At 42.7% G+C, this 13,685-nt stretch overlaps 1 protein-coding gene across 2 annotated transcripts in view; it reads right to left on the bottom strand.

Moving 5' to 3' along the window:
* The window catches only part of TET2 (tet methylcytosine dioxygenase 2), a 71,143-nt gene that overhangs the window by 11,903 nt on the left and 45,555 nt on the right, over positions 1–13,685 (bottom strand). For both annotated transcript variants that reach the window (XM_054293606.1, XM_054293614.1), the window contains exons 2-6: positions 8,771–12,143; positions 6,482–6,572; positions 2,926–3,019; positions 1,608–1,816; positions 649–799 (exon numbers count right to left, since the gene is read on the bottom strand). In XM_054293606.1, the coding sequence (XP_054149581.1) occupies positions 649–799; positions 1,608–1,816; positions 2,926–3,019; positions 6,482–6,572; positions 8,771–12,143 (3,918 nt within the window). The remainder of the gene's footprint in view (positions 1–648; positions 800–1,607; positions 1,817–2,925; positions 3,020–6,481; positions 6,573–8,770; positions 12,144–13,685) is intronic.

Here is a 13,685-nt window from a genome sequence, read left to right as displayed (position 1 = left end):
ATCCTTGCCAGAAAGCAGACTGGGCCACTGGAGCTTCACATGACTTGCTGGAGGTGTCCAGGAGTCACTGCAGTCATAGCTTCAGGGTATCTTGTGTCCAGGCTAAGGTCAATGTTTATTACTCTGGCTCGTTTTAAACATTCACCAGTTTGTTGTAACACAGAGCCCAGTCTGGAAACATTCAGTGGGGCAGGACTGTATGTAGAATGAGTCTTCCTATCCTCTTCTTCCTATTGTCATCTCAGAGTTTCATCATGTTTGTCTCCATTGAACCAGTCTGCTCTGGTTCCCAGTTGCAGTGTTATGTGCCATTAGCTGGTAACCCTTCCATTGTCCCACTGGGGAATGCTCAGTTGCAGGCCTAACACAGTCAGAATTATTCAGGCCATGCCTTCTCCTCTAATTGTGAAAGCCTGCAAACATGGTTTCAAGTCTCAGGGCTTTTACCAGCTGTCAGAATTTGGACAGTCAATTCAGCTGGCTCAGTGACTGGAATCAATTGGTTTTGACTGGCAGTTATTTAATTACCCTACATGTACAGCACTCAGGGAGGCCTCGGGCCCTGCTCTCTTGTACTGTATCTCTATTTACAGAGCAACAGAAAACATTTCTTTGCAAATGAAGCTAATGTCGGAAATGGATACCAACCTCTTTTGGGTCATCCCCCATCAGCTTAAACTTTCTTGGAATCTTGCTTCTGGCAAACTTACAACCATTGTAGTACATGCTCCAGGAGCAACCAAAGGAAAATGAAGCACCACAAGTTTCAGGGTCCAGCCCTTGGCATGCACAAGTCCGTCTAAAAGATAAGAGAACACAGCTGTTAGCAGCAGGCAGGTCTCCCTGTGGTGCTCTGGCAGTGGCCATCAGCGTTCTGACAGCGCTCCAGGGAACCAGCAGTGTGGATAATCTTCCACCAGTAAATAATGTAGAATTGCAAGAGGGAGACATACACATCATAACAGAAGAATTTATCAGAGTGAATAATTCCCTGGCTACAAAGCAGGGTCTTCGGGGGTTCTACACTTGTGTGAGAAACATGGCTTTGCTTGGGTGAGGGTAAGTTTGTGTGGTGCCTTGTTAGGTACCGATATTCATAGTGCCTCATGGCCTTGTGCTGACAGCCCTGCAGGAATGTGGGAGCCCTCTGTCAGGGGCTAAGCAATAATGCCTGAAATATGACTCTACCCATGAAGCCAAAGTAACATACAGTGATAGCTGTGGTAATTTTGGTCTAAATGTTCTTGTCTCTCAGAAAGGCATGGGAAAGACATACAGTGCAATATCTTTAAATTCAGGCTGGTCTGTGTCAGCTTACACAAGTATGCTTTAGTGCACCCAGCTTTTATTTCAATGTTGAGGTATCAGCTATCCTGGCTCCTGCTGAGATATCTTCTTTTAAATATATTGAGATGGTTCACAACTCTGAGAAAATGTTTTTCCCTATTTATAAGAATGTTTACTTTGGGTTTCCCACAAAGTTTGTGGGTTTCCAAACCGCATGAAACAGCTGGGAAGGTAGATGTTTCAGGGTAACAGCATGAGTGGAGGAGCTGGGTCTGAAGATGGAGCTGCAGGTTTGGTGAGCACAGCCCTGCTGCACTTACTCCTCGTTGAGGGCGCAGCGCCGGTTGGTGAGCGTGCCGTACTTGCGCAGGGTGTCGGTGAGCTCCGAGTAGAGCCTGTCGGCCAGGCTGGTCGGGATCCCCTCCCAGACCAGGATGAGAATGACGATGACGGCCGTCTCACACGTGTGTCCCGCTCGCTCGCGCACCAGGCACAGCAGCTTCTCCTCCTGACTGCTTCTGCGGACTACCTGCATGTACAGCAACACACACCCCAGAGCCCCAACACAAACGATGCCATTCTTAATGTGAAGAGCAAGAGAGAGGGAAACCTCAGCATTACTGTGCGTCTGGGGAGCTTACTTCTGCTTGTATCCTCCTCTTTGCTTCTGGCAGTTCAGTCTGTTTTTCTCACTGTGATATGGCAGGGCTACTCTTTGTTAAACACTCTTTGAGTTTAATGAAGCTGACTCTTTAGGGTGACCGATGACATGGAAAGCTGTGGTGGTGGAAACCAGCTTTGTAAAAGCAGGATTCCTCTCCTGAATCTGTGTTAGGAGTGTGGCCCAGATTAATTGGTGAGCACGAGGAAGTGAGCAGTGAGGTGTCTCCCTGCACAGAGCTGGGTAGTGGACACCTGTCTTAGGGCACGAAGCACGCAGGCAAAGGCAGGCAGTAAGGAAGGGACTAAATAACTGGACAAGGGAGCTCTCTCCCCTTCCCTTCCAAACTTAACCAGCTATACTCATAACCAGCCTCACAGTTTTGTGACCTCCTCTTATTACATACAAATATTACAGTGTTAAGAGGAAAGCAGTAGATGTTTTTCAAATAAAAGTGTCCTTCCAGTAGCATAAACACTGAGAAGCTTTTCCTAAAAAGGGTGCAGTCTGGCATGCATAAAAACTATAATGCATTCGTTTTTCCTCATGCTATCCTTCCCCAGCAATCCCAACCACTCAGTAATTTGTTCCAAAGTATGACAGTGTTTGCTGAGAGGATGTCCTAACACCTCTCTCAAGCTGGGAGGTGGTTTTAAAGACATAACAGTGGTGCACTTACTGGACTTATTTGTAGGCTAAAATTAAACAGCAGTGAAAATGTCAGGTGGTGCAAAACTTTAAGCAAACATGCTCTTTTTCTTAGGTTTTCATACCTTTGAATTAAATGTTATTCTTGCTATTCTCCATGCAACAAGTCAGTGGAGTGAGAGAAGGGTGGCAGCAGGCTACAGGCACCCCATATTACTGCTGCTGCTGAGCTATTTGAAGTTTCCTAGTGTCAGTTAACAGGACATGTCACTGCTGTCAGCCACATGAACCATCATACCGAACTACATTAATTTGTTTACATCACTTACCCATTTAGCAATTGGACATCCTTGAGAACTTTTGCCTTCTTTCCCAGTGTAGACAACCCTTTCAATCCTTATAGCTTTACCCTTCTGTCCAAATCTTAAACAAAACAAAAACATGTACAGTAAGCAGATTCATGTGGTTCTGTGTGAACACTGAAAACATGGAGCACATTTGCCGGTCTTATCTTAGAAAAATAAGCACTATGAATTACAGGGAAAGATGTGCAATGGGTTTGTCTTAATGATTTTATTACAGTGGTGGAATGATACATTAAGAAAGGCAAATGTCTTTAATACATCCCAGATGGGTAAAAATTATCAGTATCACATTATTATTACCAAATATTTTAGACATTTCTTTAGAGCATTTGTTATAGATGACATTTTAAAAAGTGAATTTTTTTAAAAAAAGAAGTCTCCTTATTTTGGTGAAGAATTTTATATTTTTATTTTAATTTCTGGGTTGAAGTTATTTCTGTGAAATGTGCATAATTAAACTGTCAGGGAACAGCTGGCATGTAACAGTCACTTTATTAATTTTCTGTGCTGGTTTCTGGCTTAGTGTGAATCAGTTAAGTCAGGATTAATTTGCTCCATATCTATTTTTTAAACTTTATAATCCTCTCATAAATTGTTACTTTTTTACTTCTACTCGACTTCTGTACTCCAGACAGGATCACAAGGTGCCTCAAATAACACTATATGTGTGCCTATTTGCAGCCAAGGTGGGCAAGCTCAGCTCTTGCTGAAGTGTTCAAACAAGGGGATTACACTCTCAAGGCAGGATCTAGCTCCATATTCAAGCAGCGCTGTTGCCAGAGCAAAGAGGATCCACTTTCCAGGTGGAGATATGTGGCAAATGCCACGTGAAGGATATTTTGACTCAATAAAAAAAGTGCTGGATGTGTTGAGCCAGTTCCAGGCATTTCTCTGGGATTGCCTACCTGCTGAGCCCAGGAGCACACAGTGGCCTCAGTGTTACAGACTGAGCCACCCTGGCCACTTGGCTGCTCCTTGGGCACTGGGCAAACTGCACTTCCATCACCATCTGGAATTCTGCCACTCACTGCTGTTAACATTTAATAGCCAAGCGTGGGGACTGTCTAAATCAGTCTCCTTATTCCTTGCCTTTACCAGCAGAGTAATCAAGGTATATTCCTGTTATGCAGCCATTTAGTGATTCCTTAAGGACTTTTGACCCTTTTTCCTCTTATTTTGGCACTAAAATCTTGGTGATATATTTAAGGGCCAGTATCTGTACTTAAACTTTTGTCCTGTAAAGGAAATGAAAATGCTTATTTTTAGATGTGATCTCATAGTGAAGTTTCAATGGCACAGGAAATTATACAAACAAAATGAAGTTGTACTACACATGTTCTGCAGGCATCTGTTAGGTCACTTTTTCCTGCTTAGGCTTGGATAATAGTATTTATTTTTTTCTTTAATTAACAACATTCAAAAAAACATTTTTAAATCTTAATATTTTCTATCAGTTTTCTAATCTGGTTGCAGGACAATTGTGTGGATACCTCTGTAGAAATATGTTGGCCATTACATACTGGAAATTAAATGGACTTCCTCCCAGGTTTTTTCAACTGTCAGAAAGGAATTAGTACCTGATGTTTGTCATGCTTGCTTTCAGGCCAAAGCTGATTGGCTTTAAAACTAGAGCAAATCTCACTGAGCAAAAGTAGGAATTGGAAGAAGGAAGAGGTAAAATGTCTGTATCTGCTATGGATTCTGCAAGAAATTAGTTTTGGCATAGCTAAAATATTAATTGTAAGTCTAAATCCAAATCCTGGCTTCTTCAGCAGTGCTGATACCTTACCAGTCAATCCACATGCATGGGAAGCCAGGTTAAAAGTGCTTGAGTTGTGATTAATGTCACCAACTGAACGTATATGCTTGAGAGTATCTTTATAGTGAAGGGTTTGGGGTTTTTTTACTTAGGGATACAAAATTAACTAATGAGTTCTGGAGTTCTTCAGTCAGAGAATTTCGTAGTTCATACCGTACAGTTGAACACTAGCCATTGCTCAATTGGCTGCTGCTATACTCTGCTGAACCTGGCTGATTAGTTGCACTTTGGCTATGGTATCTCCTAATTTCCTTCTACCAACATGAAATTAAATTAAATTAAAAAAGAAAAAAAGTAAGGTCAATATTAAGAGTGAAAAATTACTTTCCAATTTAAAAAACCAGAAAAAATGTCATCTCTCTAATTGACATTACAACATGAATGACTTTCCTCTTTTATTTATTATTTGTAAATATTAAAGAACCAGTTGTGAGAGCTCTGGAGATAACATATGGTAAAGAATTTCTTCAGAGAATCAGTGTTCACTTCCTTCCCAGAAGGAAGCTGATTTATGTAGTTTACATACACTCAAGCTGCTCCCAAGCTGAAAATTACTGGGGCAAACCAGTAGCCATAAGAGTCACAGGGAAAGAGGTGCTAAGAAAGAGAAAACACTTTAGGTTTTAATCTGAAGGATTTAATAGGCTACAAGTGCCCCATGGTTGTGCAGCAATGAACACAAGCTAACAGACCTTGCTAAGAAATGGTGCTCCTTAGCTCAGACCCAGCACTGCAATAATGCCCACTTGCTGTTTTGAAGCTCCAGCTGAAACTAGCTGGAGCTTCACTGCTATTGTGGAGTCCAGATTTCTAAGGTACCAACAAATCAAATTCCCATCTGTCTCTGACTTAACTGAATAGTTTTTCTTTTGCCTCTTTGTTCAGGGGGGAACTGAATTCCCAGATACCTCTAAAAATCTGGTCATTATTGGCTACAAGTAATGCAGAATTCACAGTGCAGAAGTCACTTTTGTGACAGCTTTTAATTTGTGTATCTTAGGTAGGCTGGTGGGGTTTGTGCTTACTCATCTTTTTAAACAGCACATATCATATATCTTTTCTGTGCCTTTAAAAATTCCTGGTTTGGTTAGCATTGATGTAATAAATACACCACATGATGCAACATGATGAGAGGGGATTGTCCATAATCAAGATAAGACTGGGTTTGTGCAATACTCCAAGGCAGGGGAATGTTTTCTCAGAACACTACTTATCGATTCTTGGGCTGAAATTCCATCCAGCAATTTGGTGGCACTCCTCTGGACATGAATGAATGAATGAGATTTAAACATTTAGTAATTTTGTGAGGGGAAACATGCTGAAATTTGGTATTCTGCTCTTCATCCTCCTTCTCTGCTGGCATTCTCCTAGCCGGAGGGAGCACCAGCTCCATGCCTGCCTTTGCAGCCCCTGCCAGCTGCCTTGCTTGGCAGGCTGGGGAGAACTTGTTCCGGCTTGGGTTTGCTGGCATGTGTGTGCCAGGGCCCAGCCCGTGCCAGCCAGCAGGCTGTTAGCCCTGTCAAATATTGTGACTCTCTGCTGAATAGCAGGGTGCGTAATGTTGGCAACGCTGGAGTAGCTGAACCTACAAGTAATTACTTGATTTGCAGTTGTTTGTTTCTTTATGTGCAAAAGCTGGAAAAATTCTGACATCCACAAAAGGATAAAAGTTAATCTGCTCCGTGCCTTTGCACTAATTACCTTTCTTCCATGATTTCTCTAATAGCTGCCACATTAGGACCGGCTCCTAGATGGGTATAGAAGGGACCTTCATCTTTTTCAATAATTTGCTCTGTTTAAAACAAAATAAAGATTATTACTTTGAAGCTTAGTTCTTTCATGTACAATGTCACAAAGCTTACCTCTAGCTTGTTAGAAGACTGCTGCATGGGCTGGGGTCAGTTTTCAAACACTTATGTCTCCGGTTTTTGCCCACACAGTTTGGACTAAACATGCAAAGCAATGGCCAATCCTGCAAACAGCTGTGAATGGGACTATGTGCTTTTCCCTAGCACAAACACTTATTCCACACCTCAGGCTCTACACTGACGTTCAAATCGGCATTTTCCTGTTATCAGCAAACAATTGTTTTCTCCTTCTCCCACTTCCTCCTCTCGCAGTATATAGAAAGGAGGATAAATGGAATAACAGTGGTAAATATTGATGTTAGGGAGCTGTATTGTATTTGTTTTTTACAGTGCAGGAACTTAGAGCTTGAAAAACTGGCCACTAAGGTTACACAGAGAATTCCTGCCACCCATGAAAAGACTGCAAAATGACCCATCCGCTCCCCGAGTTTGCTGAAAAAAATCATGCCCAAGGCCTGGTAAAAACCCTTGTATGCCATGAATGTGGCCTCAGTTTTCTGTGTGTAGGTAGGACCATATCAGCAGTCACAACACATGCTGTATGTTTGGTTTGATACCCGGAAGCAGGCTCCAGCTGTGTGAAAGAAATGGGCAGGCCCTGCTTGGGGTTAGGAGATGGTGGAGCTGTGCTGGCTGATGTCTGAATGCTGACTTGATGCTTTCTGCCATGCTAACTCCACAGGCTGGATGGGTGGTGCTGCTCTTGACAGCCAGCCTCTGGAAGCACGATGAAGGCATGGTATAAATATGAATGTGTCAGTGGGGAATGGCTTAATTTAATCTTCTTAAGGACAATATTGATTAGACAGAGCAATAAACCTATAGATTATGCTGTGCCACTGGGTTCTTCAAAGAGAGTTCCATACTCTTATATTTCCTACTGTCTGCTAGGGCTGAAGAATTAAAATGGCAATGAAGGATAAGTTCTTAAGTTTGCTTAGTGGTTTCAGTAGGAAAAAAAAAAAGTGAGGATAAGGAAATAAATGCCAGAAAAACTTGTGGTAACTATATGGAAGAAACAATATTTTAAAACCCCAAAAAATGACAACTGTGTTTTCAAAAAAACCCTATCTTTTGAAGGTTGTTTCTTATCAAACAAGGAAGAGCAAGGAACTGGCTTCCAGAGTTCTTCCTGGGAGCTCTAGATATACACTACTTCCTAGTTTTGTTCCCACATATCATCTCTGAGACACAGCCCCAACATTCAAAAAAGCAAAAAGGTCCATTTTGCATTTTGGAGAATTGATTCAACTTTCCTCTTTTATAGTCAATACAAAATCCTAGTAACTGAAACAGTAACAAGGATTTTTATTTTCTTCTTCTCATTTTTGGTGCAGAAGCTTTTGTCTCAGCCTGAATAGTTTATGCAGTAGAGCCTGAAAGTGCCTGTTACACTTGGCTATGTGCAGTGTCAGTACTGTATGAAAGCTTGGGCTAGGGACCATGCCTGTCACTCTGCTTCCCTCTGCTATATTTTTCCAGCTCTTAGAGACAGGATTTGCCATCAAGCAACAACAAGGGTCTCCCCACTGCTTTTTTTGGTGCTGCTTGTGTAGCTTCTCTATGAAACTGTGGATTTCTTTAGCCTTACAGGAGACAAATGCCTGAAAAGGAGGATAAACTCTTGCAACAAGTGAGGAATAGTCTGACATCTGTTTTTTCTTATGCTTTACTAAGAGAAACTTCAACAATTTCACTGTTAGAGCAAAAAATGCCCACAAGGCTCAAGAAGTTTTGGACCCGGGTAGTTTTTTTAAAAGCTGTATCTAACCTTGACAAATAAATTAGGTCATAAAGTTATGACCTATTTTTTATCAGTATGTTGTTGTTACATGTCTGCTGCTCAAGGAGAATGGATCTGAAGCCACAAGCATTCTGACTGAAAAATCAAATAGGTAATTGCTTTATGAAATAATGAGAAAGGGGCCTTGTGTAGGGTTGGTAAGTGGAGTAGGCATAAGTGTGTAAAATCCCAGTTTTATAAGTCTTCACTAATTCCTGTTCTTTAAAAACCCCCAAAAAAATCTTCCAACAAAAACATCCAGCTAACTCTGTGATCCCAGCTTGAAGGCTCATTTCCTTCCTGTGAACTATTACGGTTTTAGTACATCTCAGCACTTACCAACACAGCTGCAAGATGGGAAATCATACTGGGTTTTGGCAGGTGTGTCCAATAAATTTTTTACAGGCGTATCCAGTAACTTGGAAGGTGAATCTAAAAAATTATTGAGAACAGTTCCAGCTGTTCTTTTGGTCGGGGTTTTCTCAGCAGACAAGTTTGCTTGCTGATCTAAGATTGGGGTTTGAGTGTCAAAATCTGCAGCACTGGTATTTCGTGAGAGGATGGTAATAGGGCCTGCTGTTTCAACCTTCACATGTTTGGGTGATTTGAGAGTAAAAGTCTGATGATCAAACAGTGATTTGACCTGTATCTGTTTTAACTGCTGCTCCATTGTCTCAATTATGCTCTTTTGTTGCGTGTTCTCGCAGCCAAAGTGCTGATTCTCTTGTTTAATTGTTTTTTTCCACGTTTTGTTTTCCAGCTGCCCAGCTGATGGGCGCATGCAGACATTAGACTTTGTGCCAGCCTCAATTTTTATAGGCTTGCGTGCTGCACTGGGACCAATCTCAGTTTTGGGTTGCTGGTATGCTTGTTGCTCCTGTTTTTGCAAAAGATGCCACCGCAGAGCAGCATGCTTTTGAAAATCCTTAGGGGTCTGGGACTGCAAATGACAGCCTCTCTGCTCTTGGGCATGGGGGGCAGTTTGGCCGTGTGGTAAGTACTGCTGAGGGATCTGTGGAGCTTGTTTGCTCGGGAGGTCTTGGTTCAGACTAGCACCATAGCCCTGTGAGGGCTGGAGGGGTGGCAGCTGCAGAACTGAGGCTTGTTGTGTCTGTTGTTCTTGTTCTTGAAAACAGTGATTCACATCTTGCTTTGCGGTCAAGTTATTTGAAAAATACTGCACATGCTGCAAGTCCTGCATTTTATTGGCTCCAAAGTGTTCCATATTTGCGGCGTTCCCTTTCTTCTCGGAAATCAGGTGTCTGTTGTTTGGGCAAGGGTGCTGGGGACTGGCATTTGCCTTCTGAGTGTAAAGGGGAGCTTTGTTGTTCATGGTCTGTACCTGCTCCAGACCTAGCTGAGGGTTAGGCAGTGGGAATGCAGCTGATTTAGCATACTTACTCCCAGTTTGGAAACATTCATCTGCTTTAAGTTGATTGAAGGACATCCTGTCTAAAGGCTGCTCAGCATTGCTTTGGAGGTGGGGTACAGCTTGGGGCAGGTCTTTAGTTTTCATTTGTGGAGCCTGCTGCTGGTTTGGGGTTAGCTGTGGACTGCATGGCAGTTGCCCTGGATGTGCCTGTTTTTGCAGCATCTGTTGCAAGATGTGTGAATGCAAGAATTGCCCGTTTTCCCCTGGCTGGGGATTCAAGTGCTGCTGTTTCAAGGGGGCCCCTAAAGGCTGTTCAGGTTGTTCTGATCTTGGCTGGAAATGGAGCTGCTGTGGAGGGTGTTGCTGCACTTGGGACTTGAGAAGGGAATCCACCTTTGTGAGCTGTGGCTGCGGTGAGTGTTTCTGGAACGGCAGCTGCTGGTCAGCTGGGGGATGCGGCTGCAGCTGAGAGCTCTCGCTTTTGTACAGTGGAGGAAATTGTTCCTGTTGCATTATCTTCTGACTCTGGGCCTGTCCCGAAGGCCCCTTTAATGAATCAGGACTTCCAGCATACTGTTTTGTATAAACTGTTTGGGCTGTGCTTGCCTGGTACTGAAGAATTGACCGCAATAATGCTTCGCTGGGCTTCTGGGGAGGCTCTCCCTGGCGGAACTGGGTGGAAACCAGTTCTATCCAGGCTGGTTTTGAATAATGTTGAGCCTGTTGTACAGGCTCTTTCACTTGGTCCTTTTCTTTGTCAGGAGGAGTCTCAGGTTCTCTCTGTCCTGGGAAATGCTGATAGTGTTGTTGCAACTCACCCTCACTTCTGTGTGCGTGCAGGTTTTGGAGGGGAGATTCTGACGCCAGCGTCTCTCCTTCAGGGCGCTGCGGAATCGAGGTGGCCACAGCAGCTTGCGGGTTGCTTTCACTGACATCTTGTGACATTTGTGCCTGTTGCAGAAGGATCTGCTGAGGTTGAAGTTGTTGTTGGCTGAGGCTGGGACTTTCTGACATTGGTCCCTCCTGTTGCCCTTCATTTTTTATCTCCCCAGGAAGAGTTTCATCACACCTATTGTCATAGGAGTGGTGTCCTTCTCGCACCGCGGCAGACAGTGCACTGTTCATTTCTGGAGCAGGAGCAGTGGAGGAATCTTTGTGAAACATTGAGTTCTGTGTAAAGAAAGCACCATTATTTTCTGCTTGCTCAGAGTACCTTTCCAGAGCAGTGCTCTGAGCTTGCAGGTTACTGCTGGAACTTAGAGAGAGGTCTTGGTTGAGAATCTGCCCTATGCTTCCATGAATATTACTGTTTCCTACAGGTAACTGGTGAGTATCATGGCCTGGAATCTGTTGCTGTAGCTGTAGATCTGGTTTCTGAAGTGAACAGCTACCTGGTGGTTTACTGGAGTCTTTTGTGTTGTAGACCTCAGTAACCACCGCAGCTGGCACTTGAGGCAGCTCAGAGTTTGAGGTCTGTGGGGAAGTGATCTGCCCTGAGGTATGGGATGAATATGTTGTCTCATAGGACAATTCATTAGTATCCTGACTGGTAATGGCATTGATATGAGATGTGTTCTTCTGCATTGCTATGGAAACATGTTCTGGATAATATTGAGACAGTGTTTTCTCCAGGAGTTCACCATGCATGCTTTCCATGGAAGAGGCAGAAACTGTAGCACCATTAGGCATTGGCACTGCCTTGTTCTTACGTAGTAAGACAATGTCCTTGTTATGGCAATGAATATTTTCCTGCTCCTGCTCATCCTGAATCAGAAGGTCATGAGGGTTTTCTGAACCAACGCTGTTGTATCTTATAGACGGTATCAAATCTGAAGCTTCGTTTTCTTGTCTTTTAAAACTCTCAGATTTCTTCTCACTGTAACAATTGGAGACACTTGGTTTTTCACTATTGTCCTCTGGCTCAGTTTTTTCTCCATTTATCTCTTTATCTTGTTTCACTTTCTTGCTCTCATGAAGTCCATACAGAGAGGGCTCACTAAAAGTGCGTTTGATCCCACCATTTTGCATATACTTGGAATATACTTTCTTTTCTTGTAAAAGGTCTGGGCTAACACGATTGTTTGGACTTCCCTTCGGATGGGGCACTCCAAAGTTGCTTTTATTGAATAGTGGCTTGTGGTCTCCATTTACTTCTACTTCAGACCTCTCTGTTGCTGGACTCCCGTTCTGTACCTTTACTGCAGAAGGCTCTGCCTGGCAGACGTGAGAAGACTGTGGTATTAGAAATGGACTCAATCTATTGCCGTCAACATGGTTGGTTCTGTCCTGTTCCATCTGGCCTGCTCTGAGGCCATCCACAAGGCTACCCTCTGAACGTATCTGAAAGAGAAAAGAAACAGGAGAGAATCCAAGTCAGTTTTAGTTTCCATTGAAGGACAGCCAGTAACTGGCAATTCCTGCAGCACTCAAGCACCCCTTGCCCTGACAGCGTGAGCCTGCAAGCACACCCGAGGGGTCTTTCCCTATCCTAGTGCTTCTTGCAGGTCTCCCTTTTTCTTAAAGGTTTGTTCTTGAAGATAAAATGAGAGTAAAAATATGGAGTGACTTCCTTACCCCCATTTAACACACAAGAAGATATTTTACCAGAAGAAATCTCTTGTAATGGTGCAAAAACTATTCTCTGCTTTTGAATGATTAGCACAGACTCCTCTGTCATCCCATTTTGCCCTTGGTAAGGCAGAAAGTCACGTTGAAACCGTGGTTCCCAGACTTGGTGCTAATCCTGTAATTTGATCAAGTGTGCCAAACCTCTTTTGTCTGACTTGAAGGAGTATTGCCACCAAGTTTCCAATTAGAGGGGAAACCTTTTTATTCCTGTCCGCAGCTGTCAGACAGGGTCTTTTAAAACTGGCATTCCTGAAGACCATGCAAGTGGCACAATACACAAGACAAAGCTATACTTGACTCTGTCCATGAGAACTCTTACAGTTCATCAGCAGATCAGTAAAGTTGACAGAAATAGAGTGATTTCTGAAAGGTTTGATGGAAATACTTTTTTTCAGGTATCAATATCCTTTCAAATTTACATATAGACATCAAGCATGGCTTAAACCATGCTTTGGGTTTTGAATTGAGCTCTGCAGCTATGGAGTTAGGATTTTTTCTTCTTTGTTGTAATGGGAAATCCCATTTTCTCATATACTCTTTACTTACAAAGTGAAGTTTTTAGCTGTATAAAAGGACTGACAATGTGCAGTGAGCAAATTCCATACAATGACAAGCTAATCCTGTTCACATGCGTCTTCCCAGAATTCACAGACCCAGTTAACATAGATAAAGCCCTTGTTTGACTCTGCTTGTAATTTATTCTTTGTTGGTTTATGGTTCTCAACCAGTCACAAATGACAGAAGGCAGACTGACAGTGGGTCTTACAGATTTGAAGTTGCACAGAGAAAATTTGGATATATGCCTGTCTGTTCTGAAGCTTTTAGTTTTGGTTTGCATAAAGGAGAATCTGAAGGATTCCCCATTACTAGGTCAGCTCTGCTTGGCCTGCAGAGTCAGGAGAAGCATGACATGTGGCTGGTATTGCCACTATGTAGGAAGAACTATTATACTGAAAAAATTCTCCCATCATGGTTGCTCTGGTTATGTATTTATCCTACATTAATATTTTTATGTTATTAAAATTTAATTTTAAATGTTATTTAAATGTAATTTGTATAGTTTTCAGTGCAGTATTGCCTTACTCAGTTTAGTAATGTGATTCTAAAATGCTTTTAGAAGTAATATTAATTCATTAAATACATTGCATCCAGCAGAATTCTCTCTGCTTGCAGCTCTGATTTCAGTAGCAGTACAATTCAAATGCACACTTTCACCAGCAAGCACCTATATGATAACTTGTATTCATTTCCTCT

The sequence above is a fragment of the Melozone crissalis genome, unplaced genomic scaffold, assembly GCF_028551555.1.
Source record: "Melozone crissalis strain CALT ecotype California unplaced genomic scaffold, PUWL_Pcris_2 ptg000006l_1, whole genome shotgun sequence".
Classification (NCBI taxonomy): Eukaryota; Metazoa; Chordata; class Aves; order Passeriformes; family Passerellidae; genus Melozone; species Melozone crissalis.
Note: the sequence above shows the minus strand (reverse complement) of the source record. Positions and strands in the feature narration are given on the sequence as shown.